The sequence below is a fragment of the Acipenser ruthenus genome, chromosome 14, assembly GCF_902713425.1.
Source record: "Acipenser ruthenus chromosome 14, fAciRut3.2 maternal haplotype, whole genome shotgun sequence".
In the NCBI taxonomy this organism is placed as follows: Eukaryota; Metazoa; Chordata; class Actinopteri; order Acipenseriformes; family Acipenseridae; genus Acipenser; species Acipenser ruthenus.
Genome location: NC_081202.1, coordinates 23,606,285 through 23,619,760, shown reverse-complemented (window position 1 = coordinate 23,619,760; position 13,476 = coordinate 23,606,285). Strand labels below are relative to the sequence as shown.

Genomic DNA, 13,476 nt, shown 5'->3' with positions numbered 1-13,476 from the left:
GTCAACCCAGGAACTTGCTAATGGAAATGTTTTACAGTCCAAATCAGATTAGGAAGGGATTAGTTTCTGTGCCATGCAGTGATTCATGATAGATAATGGGCTGGAACTGGGCCAGAGCATCTCAATCAATAAGCGTCATTTGTGTTCATTAATTCTGACATTTTACACTGTAAAGTATGACAACAAGCAGAATGAATGTCAATGAAGAATTCATCAAGTCATTCAGTTTGAACCTCATTCAAATTTGATTGTTTTTAAGTTTCCAGATTTGATTGTTTTTGAAGTTTTGTGTTAAATCTTTAAGTTGTAGGTTTTCATGGGCTAAAGTCGGGTTTCAGTCTCAGAAAAATATTAGAAAAATTGGTGTTTGGGACACAGATTTGTCTCAGTCATCTCCGCTTAAAAGTTGTCAAAACTACTTGAAGTAATTGTTGCTAAAAAACAGTTTCATAAACCATACCTGCTTTGCACTTCCAATAACTACACATATCACAAATGTGCCATTCTGGAAGAAGCATCTGTTTTAACAAATTTGTATTATCTTTAGGATAAAGAAAGTTCTCCATTTCTATGCTTTATTCACAGGAAGTCTGTTATACTTGCACTTCCTGGGACATTTTATCCCAGCAGGTCATCTGGGTCAAAGCATGTTACTGGCTGAAAGAATGTCAGTCAACAGGGGAAGCAGTTGAAGTGAAATAACCAATCAAGTGTAACACTATTTGAAAGCATGGCTTGCAAACTGAGATTTCTTTACCCAAGTGGAGTACATGTGTTTTAAAATAAAATACATGTTTACTGTAACATCTGAGACCTATATAAAGAATAGCAGTGCCCTAACAGTTAACATTTATGGAATTTGTTTTGCTATCTGCAATCACTTTAATTAAAAATCAAATGAAAGGAAGATAAGTGACTTTTTGTTACATTCATGTAAAATTCTTCTTGGGAGTACTCACCAATATCATTTCTAATTGGTAGCCTACTTTTTGAAACTTCTAGTGCTTGTATGCCATTTAATATGCCGAATTCATGAAAAAGCCATATTCAGAAAACAACTTGACTGAAGTGTGCTTTCCTAGTGTGAAAACCCCCACACACACTCACTGTTTTTTATGATTTTATTTCTGTTGTATCTCTGAGACAACATATTTATGATGTGTTACAGCAGGGTCTTACAAGAGGAGGAAACTGGTCTCCCGACCCCAAGGTACACAGCTTTTACAGTCTATTGACAAGCCTGGTACAGATTAAAAAATGTATTACTGAAGGGCATAATAAATTGCACCTGAAATTACATTTACCCTTACTGTACCTTAGGGACAATACTAATTAGATTGGAGGATTATCAGTGTGTGTCATTCAATTCAAGGACATATTAGAGCCAGTGCTGCTTCTGGCATTTATTACAATACATCTATTGCTTTCAAATACTGAAATAAAAATTATAAGTAAAATCTTGTTGGCATCTATGTAAAATATGGCATGCATTTTTGTCTGTTTTAGGGGGAACATTTTTTTTTTTAAATACAGCATTAATATAAAACATGTGGAATTTTGTCAATACCTACAAATACATTTTTGGTATAGTGTATTCATTTTTTGATAAAGGTTCAGAATTATAGATGCTAAACATTTCAGAAGCCAATAACTGATATTCCCAGGAGGGATTTTAATTTACCCTGGATTCCTTTTGGATAGTTTGTCAATAAAAATGTATTATTAAAACTGTATTTTCGGACACTAGATCAGTTAGTGTTATAAAAAATAAATAAACGAGTCACCGGTAATCGATATTAGAAATCTCAGTTGTTGACTGAGATTATACTGGCATTCATTTAAGACTTTGACTGCCTCCAAGATCTCACCCCATGCTTTCAAATTCACTGACAAAGTTGTTCATGAGATTCCTGCAAATTAGTAGTACAAGTCTAATCTTTGTTCTTCTTAACCAAGTTCCCTCTCCAGTTCAAACACTTCTCTTTTGCTTGTCTGTTAACCAGGTCTGGTGTTCTGTCCTGTGCCATTTTTTTTATTTATTTTTTTATACAGGAATTTAACCCATTGAGACCTAGATCTCATTTACAAGGGCATCCTGTCAACAAACATATACAATAAAACAACACAATAGCATATGTGGTACTGATTTAATCATTTTAGGAGTCATAAGCAAAGGACATTCACCCAAACATGTGCGGATCCTTAATCAGGATCAAAACATTTACAAGAGGCCCTAAACAATTTACAGAGATCATATTTAAAACATTTCAAAAAGACACTATCAAATCTACTCCTTATAGCATGGTTAAAAGAGTTAAAAGTTTTTGGGAGCCGATAGGCAAAAGACATTTTGGAACAACCAGGTTGGCAGAATCACAGGAACGCAGATTATAGTTGGTATCATACCTATTAACCAGAGCAGTTAAATAACAAGACACCAATCCTTTAAGAAACTTAAACACAAAACAGTACCAATGATAAAGCCTTCGGACTGTAAGTGAAAGCTAATTATTATAGATCCTATTAGATACGACTAAGTGGTTTGTTTGTGAATTGAGTAATAGTTTTTCCATTCTGTAGGTTTAAAAAAATTACAAGCACAGGGTATCAATTTTATTTGATTTAATGGCAAAGCTTGCTTTACTGGCTGTGATTACTTGTTAGCAACAAGATACAGTATATATTTTAAAAAGTAGGTTTTTGTACTGAACAATGGCTGAATATATAAACTACTTGTGTCAGTAAGACAGAAAACAGACTGTTAAAGGAGTGGTAACCAATATTGTAATTGTTTTATTAATATTACTGGTTCACCTTTTATATGGAACCTTTTGGATCATCACTTGATTTTTTATGTTAATCCAAAACTGTACATCAACTACTGGTACATTTGCTGCAGTTCAGAACCAAAAGACCTTCAAAAGAAGAAAAGGGGGACTGTGGCAAAGTGGTTAAGAGTGTGCAGGTGCAGGAGTGCTGCAGTGATTAATAAACAGACAATGATAATCCAGGTGCAATAGTGTTTTATTTGTATATTCCAAAGTCTGACAAAAACACTGTAAATACTAATGAGAATACAGTGGCATTATTGCTCCATTTTAAATCATGGTTTGGTCCTGTAATAATAGTCCCGATCTTAAACACCCACACGTAACACAAACACAAGTCCACAGAGAGTGCTGTAGTGCTCGTGGTGTAAATACAGTTATTCGTGAACAGTGGTGCAGTGATGTCCGGGTAAGTGCTGGCCTTTGGCGACAGCTCCGGATCGTCCTAATAACAAACAAACAATTTTTTACACATGACAAACAAACAAAACACTCACGATAACAATACGAGTTTTCCTTCCGGTTCAGCATTAACCATTCAAAGGAACAGATCACTTCGCTACATCCCCTTTTGTACCGTCAATCAAGACCCCTTGGTTAACGAGTGCAACCGCTCCTCCAATCCGCGGCTGCCACATCGTTTCCCTTCCGGGTCGATGATTTAGTGTACCGTAGCTCTGCCCCCTTTCTAGATGGCCAACTTCCGTCTAACCCTGGGAATGAATTGTTTGGCCACCCAGTCCAGGGCACTCTGCTCCCTTTACACAGCGCCCTCACGGGTCGGGAGGGAGATTTATCACCAAGAATCATTCTGTCTGTCACAGGGACACATGATAATAAGAGGTCATAGTGCAAACAAGAGGTAAAACATGGATTTTAAAACTTTGACTAGCACTCCTTAAACCCAGTAGGTCACCTGAAGCCACTTTCAGCTGCACACTCTACAGTATGTGGCTAAATAGTTTCAAGGGGTTCAACACTGACATCCACGTTTGTCACAAATCCTACAGGGATGTAACATTATAAGATGAACAGCGTGGTGGTATTTGTGAATGTGGATTGTCTCTGTCACAAATTGACTGACACAACTGCATGCTGGAGTCCAGTTGGCTACTGTTTATTGTGTATACAAAATTTGCATCCCATAAATTATCCTGTCAAGAAACAGACATTTAATCAAACCCATTTTTTTTTCTTAGTTGTATAATTGTGCAGAAACAGAATATAAGGTTAGAGTCTGTGGTGTGTAGTGACAGCATGTTGCTTTTGATGAGCTCTGGCTGCCAGTGATGATGGATGATGTACAACTGGTTTTAAAATCTCAATTCAGTCCCGTAGAATGCTTTATAAATTCCATTACAACCACTGATCTCATTTGATCTTGACTTGAACATGACTTAAAGCTCCATTCCCCTGTTGTTGATTGACAGCCCACAGGAGGTCCCAGTTATTTATGAAGGCCAATACAATTTGGGAAAGCTATCTAAACCTACCAATTCTGCACACATGCACAGAAGCACAATAATGCATATGGGCCACTGGTAACTAGGGCGATTTTAATGTAACAAGAAATTTAGAGCAATTGATGACCATTCTACAGTGAAAATGACATCAGGGAAATTGTGAGGTTGACCCATAGTCATCACTTTTAAGACAGTTCTTGAGGACAGTCATTTTTTAATTACCGAGAAAAGAAAGCACCTGCCAACTGAGCTATCAAAGTCACAGAAAATCATGTTTAAGGGGTTAAAACTTTTAAACTGCCATCACTGAATACTAGAACCCCAGTCTTAAACAGCTGCAGATATCTCCCTTTCTACAATGTGCCTAGAGTTGGAGACCCGTTTGTGCCACAACCAGAATTGACTTATCCCTAATGCTTCTCCCATTGTTTTATCCCAGGGTAGATCGGACACCCTGAAACTCCATCTCCCTGGGTCCTTTTCCTCCCCTGGCCAGCAGCACAGGGTGGGGCTTCATCTGCTCCAATCACTGCACTACTTGGCTTTTCAGCCCCCGATGCCCCGCCCACCCCCGGTGGCCTCATGGTGAGGAGTAAACGGGACATAGCCTAGGCAAGGTCAGATATATGACTTAAAATCTTTCAAATGGTTACAGTGGCAATGTTATTTTATAGTGAGGTGATGCAATGACCATGTACATATAAAGTACTATATAGCAGCATGACATCCATCAATCTACCTTGTTTATTGATCAATCTATGTGAGTGAGTGGACCAGTGTCTAAATCACTGAATTAGTTAGCTGCAGTGTTTTGTTTTCTGCTGTGATTGTTGTTGTGCAGTTTTGGAATAAAATTTGAAGCAGTTGGTGAACCATTTTCATAAACCAGCAAATCCAAATGATCAATAACATGGGACAAATATGTTTAAATCAGCATAGTTTTCATACAGAGGAGTTTATTTTGACATCATTGTGTACAATTTGTAAAGCACATTTTCTAGCTGTTGATTAGTTGCCATAGTGGTTATCAAGAAGTGTACATTGTTCGTCTCAAACCAGCTGCAAACAGTTCTGTCACAATGAGTAGTGTATGCCTTGAATCCAGGGTAAGGTGTAACTTTAATTGGTAAGCTTGATATACTCAGATATGCACAGACTTTAAAGACGCTTCAAAGGAACAGTATTTCAAGTCCATGCATGTTCTGTACCGCTGGCTTAGTAACAGGTGCAGTTCTCCATGAAGCTGTCTCTGTACTCTAACTGTCATCAGTATTTAGCAACGCAGAGGCTGATTTTTCAGACCACATTATATTTTTCCACTCGGTTCGTTCAATGATCAATGAATTGATGTTGCGCTTTCCTGATCCGGGGGGGGGGGGGGGGCTAACCAGGTTTGTGTAGGAACACAATTCAAAATATCCATTCTGGAGAATTCCTATGCATTATTATGGTCAGTACAGTTTGTGCTCTACCTACAGTCAGTGTTTGAGTTACTGTTCACGTTGACACATTTCAGAGTGTTTAAGGGGCTAAACATATAAAAATCAACAAAGCTATCAGTCTCAAGAAAGTGAAGTCAAAAGTAAGGAAACACTTTTTGTTATGTTCTGCCAACTGCTCTTTACTACTGATACATTATCTCTTATCTGTAGTGATTTATTTGATCTATTACTTTGTATGCAGGTAAACATTTGTAGTGTGTTTTGTTTTTAACTAAGATATTGCAGTGTTGGTTGAATAGATTCTACTTAGCCTGTACCTTTCCTGATGCAGGCCAAGTACAATCTAAACTGAAAAAGCGTTGGAAAATAGGCCCATGCTTAACACCACCATACTTATATTTCCCTACATCATTCAATTGAAGATCTACTGACACCAGAGAGACCTAATACAGGTTGTAAAATTCCTGTACAAGCTCAAGTAGGTTCAAAGCACACTTTGCAACAGCCAGCCAGCACCAGATAATTTTGGTAATGATAGTTCTAATAACCAGAACTGGGTGCAGGACAAATCCCTTTGCCACAACTTTGACTAGGTTTTCCCAGACGAGGTCACAATATGTAATACAGGTGTGTTTTTGTAAATGGAGTCACACGTTGAAAGATGCAAGTTGAGGTAGACTTTAATATTATGCAAATTGCTGGTATCAGAGAGATATTCTCAATAAAATGTATTGACTTCATATTCAGAAAGAATAACAAACTCCAAGTACAGAGTAAAAGCAGAATGAGATCTTGGTAAAGCACAGGTAGGCATAGTAAATCACAGAAATGTATTATAAAAACCATGGTTTACTAAGGTAATGCATTGTTTCTGACTAAACATTGTAGCATGGGAATTACAGTGTGCATATGTACTATGCTAATTTAGCAAAAAGAGTGATGGCAATTACAATTCTAACAATCCTTTCCCTTTTGTTCTTGTAGCCCAGTCTAGGTGGAGTAATGTACTTGGGGCACCCCACTCCCTTTGCCTCCCCACTGCAGAGATACTACGCCAACGCCTCGTACAACATCAAGCTGTCTAGCCAGGCACCTCTCTCACCAAGCCGTCTAACTTCTAGCAGAAAAACCTGCTGAACTGTACCTAGTTCTGGAGAAAGCGAAAATGCCATTGATTTATAAGTTTATGTTAATGTGTAGTCATTAAGCTTGTTAAAAAAAAACACTGCTTTGTAGTTTTCCATATACTTAATGAAAAAATGACAAAAATAAAAGAAATGTGACATTTCGAAATCTAACATGAAATACTGTACTACTATTATGGCTTCCGGTAGACTTTTCCAGTATCATTTTGTAGTTTCTTTAATTACATGATGTTAAATAAAATATCTAAATTATGTTCTTCAGATCAGCTACATCTTTGTGAAGTACCGATCTCTTTTTGAGCACTTTAAATGCAAAATGATATAATTAAGGGTAAAAATGACATTTTCTTCTTAACACTTGAGTTCTGTTTTATGTCCCTGTCTTTATTATGAATGCTGCAGGTATCGCATGTTTCTAATGTTTAATTCATTTTTCTTATTTATCTAAATCCAATTATATGTTACGCTACACTAAAAAAATGACTGCTCCCTTATCTCTATTGTTTAATGCATTGTGTTGCATATTTCAAGGTGTTCTCTTCAATTAAAAGTAGAAAAAAAATAGGCGCAAACAACACAACAGTGCCTGAGTGGCCTTGGTTTGGTTCTAGTTTTTTTAATTGTTAATTTAATACCTTTTTTTGCAGCCTTGATAATTACATTGTTTTGTTTTAATGGAACTTTTTAATGTTTTTTTTTTTTTTCTTCTTAACGGTCTAATTGAATCTCTGGACAATGTTTACAAAGTCATGAGCAAAGACCTGTTGTTTTTTTGTGTGTGTTTTTAAATAAAGTTTGGTATTAATGAAACTTCTAGATTGTTGTTATCACTGTTTCAGCACTCATGGATTTGTTGAGGCATTCTATGAACAAGCAAAGTGCTATTTCTGTAATGAGGGCAGTGTGGAAATGACAACTGTGGTGATGCACCAGTTAATTGAAACAGTAATACATGATGATGATCATTGTATAATAAACAGATGCACAATTAATTTTGTGCTGTATTAAACATGCTGTTTCAGGATGGGTGCTTTGGTCCCCTTCTTTGCATTAGATTTTGTCTGTAACAGTGTTACATTATTACATTTTTTAGATGTATATATTCATCCTTCAGTGCATAGTGTGCAATCAATACTGGTACATTTTAGTGTTTATTATTGAAGACAATGTATTTGATAGGAATTTCCCAGTCATTAATCTTTGGCCGCTAGACAGTCCAATAGGCTAGTGGTCACAAAACTGAAACACACTGCAATCATATCTTACTTGAAGTACCCATGTTCTTCTCATACAAGTGACAAATGGATAAGAATGTTTAACTGTAGGCTCAGTGTAACAGAGGTTAAAATGTAAAACTCTACTTTTAAATCCGGACCATTTGAGTCTTGTACTTTGTTATTTTTTTAAAAGAAAGAATCTTGGATTCTATCACTAATTATGATATGTAAACCTTACATTATTTTGTGATATTTCTATATATTGTTTTTATATGAACGAAACAAAAAAAACTGACTTCTTGGTGATTGACTAAAATGGTTAAAAGTGCAAAGGTCTGGTCTGCAATGAATCAAGTTTTTCTGCCCTTGATTGTTTCAAGTAAGGTTGTGTTTTTGATTCGCTCTGTATGTATTTTGTGTTTATTTAATATTATTTAACATAAATGTCATGATTTTAGATAAATACATGTATTTAGATTAATATATGCATGATTTTACACTACACTATATATATATATATATATATATATATATATATATATATATATATATATATATATATAGTGTAAAAGTATGTAAAGATTTGTACTTGTATTAATATATTTTGATTTAAACTGAGTAGCATGTGTGATAGACTAGCTTTTTTTTACACAGGTTTTATTAAGAGCTTTGAATGTAAGTATTAGAACCATGAAGAGATATGTTGCATTATGATATTCTACGGATATTCCTTGGTACCTACATGCCTTATATATCGCAGCTATATAGAATAAATAATCCTGAATAAATAATTGATTGGGACTCCAAATTGGTTTATTTTAAAAACATTGGACAACATTTTTCGTGCACAACTACTGCCATCCAGAGGTCATCTTGATAAATGGTTCTTACCAGGAAATAAAACCAAACCAAACCTTTATTTTTTATTTATTTTTTTTTTTTACTATTTCTGCGCGTCCACAGATTTTGTACAGCTTTATTCTGTGTCAGAGAGAGAGAGAGAGAATAGGTGTACAGTAATTCTAAAAGATGAAAGCTTTATCAATAACATCCAGGGACTGAGTTCCTCAGCATTCGGGCTGAAGAGCACAGCCCCAGAGTTTGTAAATAGTATTAAAGATATAGATGTGATTTTTCTACAGGAAGCATGGTACAGGGCAGACATGTCCACTCACTGTCCCTCAGGCTACTGGGAGATCATAGTGCTGTCCCTGAAACACAGCACAGTCAGGCACAGCAGACACTCTGGGGGGATAATAAGTTGGTACAAAGCAGAGCTCACCAATTCTGTACAGCACATAAAAAAACAGTCACACATGTGGCTAACAATTAGCAGAGATGTTGTCGCAGGTCAAAATGAGATCTTCCTATGTGCAGTATATAGTCCCCCCTCAGAATCCCCATACTATGACGAGGAAATGTTTTAAGAACATAAGAACATAAGAAAGTTTACAAACGAGAGGAGGCCATTCAGCCCATCTTGCTTGTTTGGTTGTTAGTAGCTTATTGATCCCAAAATCTCATCAAGCAGCTTCTTGAAGGATCCCAGGGTGTCAGCTTCAACAACATTACTGGGGAGTTGGTTCCAGACCCTCATAATTCTCTGTGTAAAAAAGTGCCTCCTATTTTCTGTTCTGAATGCCCCTTTATCTAATTTCCATTTGTGACCCCTGGTCCTTGTTTCTTTTTTCAGGTCGAAAAAGTCCCCTGGGTCGACATTGTCTTTACCTTTTAGGATTTTGAATGTTTGAATCAGATCGCCGCGTAGTCTTCTTTGTTCAAGACTGAATGGATTCAATTCTTTTAACCTGTCTGCATACGACATGCCTTTTAAACCCGGGATAATTCTGGTTGCTCTTCTTTGCACTCTTTCTAGAGCATCAATATCCTTTTTGTAATGAGGTGACCAGAACTGAACACAGTATTCTAGGTGAGGTCTTACTAATGCATTGTAAAGTTTTAACATTACTTCCCTTGATTTAAATTCAACACTTCTCACAATATATCCGAGCATCTTGTTGGCCTTTTTTATAGCTTCCCCACATTGTCTAGATGAAGACATTTCTGAGTCAACATAAACTCAAATTGAAAACACAAATTAGAATGCTATCGGGCCCTAAAAAGACACTACACCCTGGCTGAATACCTGACCAAGGTGAAAGACAGTAAACAGAGACAGACTTTAACAAAGTACAAGCTCAGTGAACACAGCCTGGCCATCGAGAAGGGCCGACACAGGCAGACATGGCTGCCCAAAGAGGACAGGCTGTGTGATCACTGTCAGCACAATCAGGTTGAGACAGAGATACACTTTTTACTGCAGTGCACAAAATATAATAAAATAAGAGAAGCCTTCTTCCCGAAAATAAAACATCTCTGCACAGAATTCCCAGACCTGCCAGAACCAGAAAAACTCCCCATCCTCCTCGGAGACCAGACAAGCTGTATAGAAGTGGCAGCCCAGTACACATGCGCCTGTCACAGCCTGAGGGACAGAGCGTGAACACTAAGGCTCCTCACACAGGGAGGTAGGAGAAAATAATATAAATGACTGTTGTCATCATTATTATTGTTGTGGTTTGTTTATATATACTGTTACTTTTGTTTTACTTGCTTTTTGTTATAATATTTACTTGTTAACATGTTTTAAATGTTAATGTTTTATGTAAAAGATGAAAATTTGTCATCATTGCTTTGGCAATACTATGTATTAGTCATGCCAATAAAGCAATTTGAATTTGAATTTGAATTTGAATTTGAGAGAGAGAGAGAGAGAGAGAGAGAGAGAGAGAGAGAGAGAGAGAGAATGTGTGCATGCATTTCTAATTGTCAATCCCTGAATCAACAGTTTATGAGAAATCCTTTGTATATTCTAGTTTTCATTCATCTGTTGAGAAGTGATAATTAAGGTATAAATATACAAATGCTATTTATATGAATATGAAACTGTATATTATATTAACCACCTTGTAGGTTGAGCATTGTGAAATATGTGTGCATGTGTTGAAAAACTATAAAAGCAGTAAACAGTACATCACTATAGTTAGAACAAACACACATAGCAAAAACAAGTACATTAGTTGTTTAACTATAACATTGTTTTGGGAGCCCTAATAGCAAAAAAAAAAACTGAATGGTAAATGGAAAGGTATGCTGACCAAAAAACAAACAAACAAACAAACAAAAACAGTTCAGGAACATAAATAGCCAAGTTGAAGGGATTTTAACCATCAATGTTACCCAATACTCTATACTATAAGGGCGTCTGCTAAGAAATGAATAATAATAATAATAATAATAATAATACTGCATAGCCTTTTGTGCTGGTCTCTAGAACTTGTTACATTAGCCACCAAGGGGCGCATAAGCCTGTTGAAATTTTGACCACTTGTTTAAGGACAACCAGACTGAAAGAAATGTGTTATTTAGCTCAGATAAATCCCTATTTAATTTACTACGTGTCAGGTGAAGAAGAAGTTGAAAATGTATATATTTTTTGAAAATGTCTTCATAGAAACAACAATGATACCATTTTAACAACTGGAATGATGGCAATACCCTAGAGTTCTCTTAACAATTCTTACCTCATGAAAGTAATAAAAGAAAAGTTGCTTGTATATATTTACATCATATACCATCAGCAAAGCCTTAAAGAGTAGGTGTGAGAAGCTGACATTTTGTATAAACAAACTTTGACATTCTTTATCTGTTCTTACTGCATTGGTATGATACTGTATGCAAAACAAAGGTACTTGATGTGCAGGGCAGCATTACATATCTGGTTGCAGAAAGTCCCACAGAACAGCATCAATCTGTGTTTATATGGTGTAGTTGAGAAAGTAATATCAATCTACACCAGCCAGCAACAGCTGGGACAGAGGCAGAGCACCTTATTCTGGAAAATAGATGAGTAACTGAAGTCATAAACGATCCTCCATGAACCCTTCATTGCGCCTGAAACCAGGAGTGTGTTCAATATGCAAAGCACTCCAGAGCGTTACGTAGGGCTTTCTATTGACCGACCTGCACGCCGAGAGCGCTTAACATTAGGTAACATTCTGACAAGCTTACTCGATGGGCGTTTCAAAATGGCAGAGGTGCAATACTAGTGCGGTGACTGTAGTGTAATTTCCCCACATATTGGACTTTTTGACCAATATATCTGTGTGCATTCTTTTTCGTAAAAAAATAAAATATGATGCTTCAACCAATTAGTTAATGAAAGATTGTTTTTTTTTTTTTTTTTTTTTTTTTTTTTTAACAACAGCAGATTAGCAAACCTTATTTAACTGATTAAAAACAGTACTGAAATTCTTCATGAGTTAACACTTTGCAAAAGGGTTTCAGGATTACATACAATTTACTAAGCCTGACAATGACATGATTTCGCCTCAAAGACACTGCTAAGATTAAATGTCTTTGAGCTTAAGGTCCATATTTGGATGCAAAGCGAATTAACATTTGGAGTTGCATTTAATTTTGCTGTAAACACCTTGATAAAATAATACTAAGTAGTTTCTGATGCAGTTCTTAATACAACTGGATTTAATTTATCAACATGCTCTATTATGGACCTCTTTGCATTATATTGTTTTATCTATGCAAGCTTTCAGCTTACATATTGTTTTTATATGTATTATTGTATGAGCATGCAATAACTTTCTATAGCATCATTTGTGTGTGCACACTGCTGTTTTTTTTTTTGTAGTTTTTTTTTGTAGTTTTAGGCACCCTAGTTGCTTAGTGATATTGATAAGGACAATAAATTGCCCTTGGGAGTAACACCAGAGGGATTAATACAGATTTAAAGTACTAAGGTTTGCAATATAAATAAATTATACATTATTGCACTAATGACTGGTTTCACAGACACTGAATAGCAAAAGTAGTGGGTTACCTTAAAGTAAAATTAGGTAGACCAAGATTAGTGCTAATTAGGGTGTGTGAAACCAGCCAAGTTTTTTAAAAGAAACATGCCTAAATACAAGCTTGGGTAAACTAGACAAGTAATTGGCAGATGGGATTTGTAAATTACCGGTAACATGGAAGAATTGGCACTCATTCATTCATTGAAAAAAGTGTGTTGTGCTGTAGGTTACATTAGACTTGGTTTAAACTCATGTAACACCAGCACATATATTCCAGTATATATTTTTCTACATATCGGTCACTAATGTATTATATTTAAGGTTCTCTGGATTATGTTTGCTCAGTTCAAATTTCTCTATAAAAAATAATATTTGGCTTGCTTGGACGTAACTGTTCTACCAGAAACCATTCTTCCTTTGGGTGAACTAATTTTGTTTGAGGTTTCAATTAATATAGCATGAGGTTCTGTTGAGGGACATCAACCCAAGTACCATTTGAGTGACATACCAAGA

At 36.0% G+C, this 13,476-nt stretch overlaps 1 protein-coding gene across 4 annotated transcripts in view; it reads left to right on the top strand.

The window, feature by feature from the left end:
- The window catches only part of LOC117419736 (lamin-B2-like), a 47,405-nt gene extending 39,717 nt beyond the window's left edge, over positions 1-7,688 (top strand). Inside the window, exons 16-17 of one of the 4 annotated variants that reach the window (XM_058986168.1) lie at positions 4,731-4,908; positions 6,718-6,855. In XM_058986168.1, coding sequence (XP_058842151.1) covers positions 4,731-4,880 — 150 coding nt within the window. In that variant the 3' untranslated portion in view covers positions 4,881-4,908; positions 6,718-6,855. Of the gene's footprint in view, positions 1-4,730; positions 4,909-6,717 lie in introns of those variants that run through there. The other 3 variants (XM_058986167.1, XM_058986170.1, XM_058986169.1) reach the window with 3 other exon arrangements.
- The last annotated feature ends 5,788 nt before the right edge of the window (positions 7,689-13,476 follow it).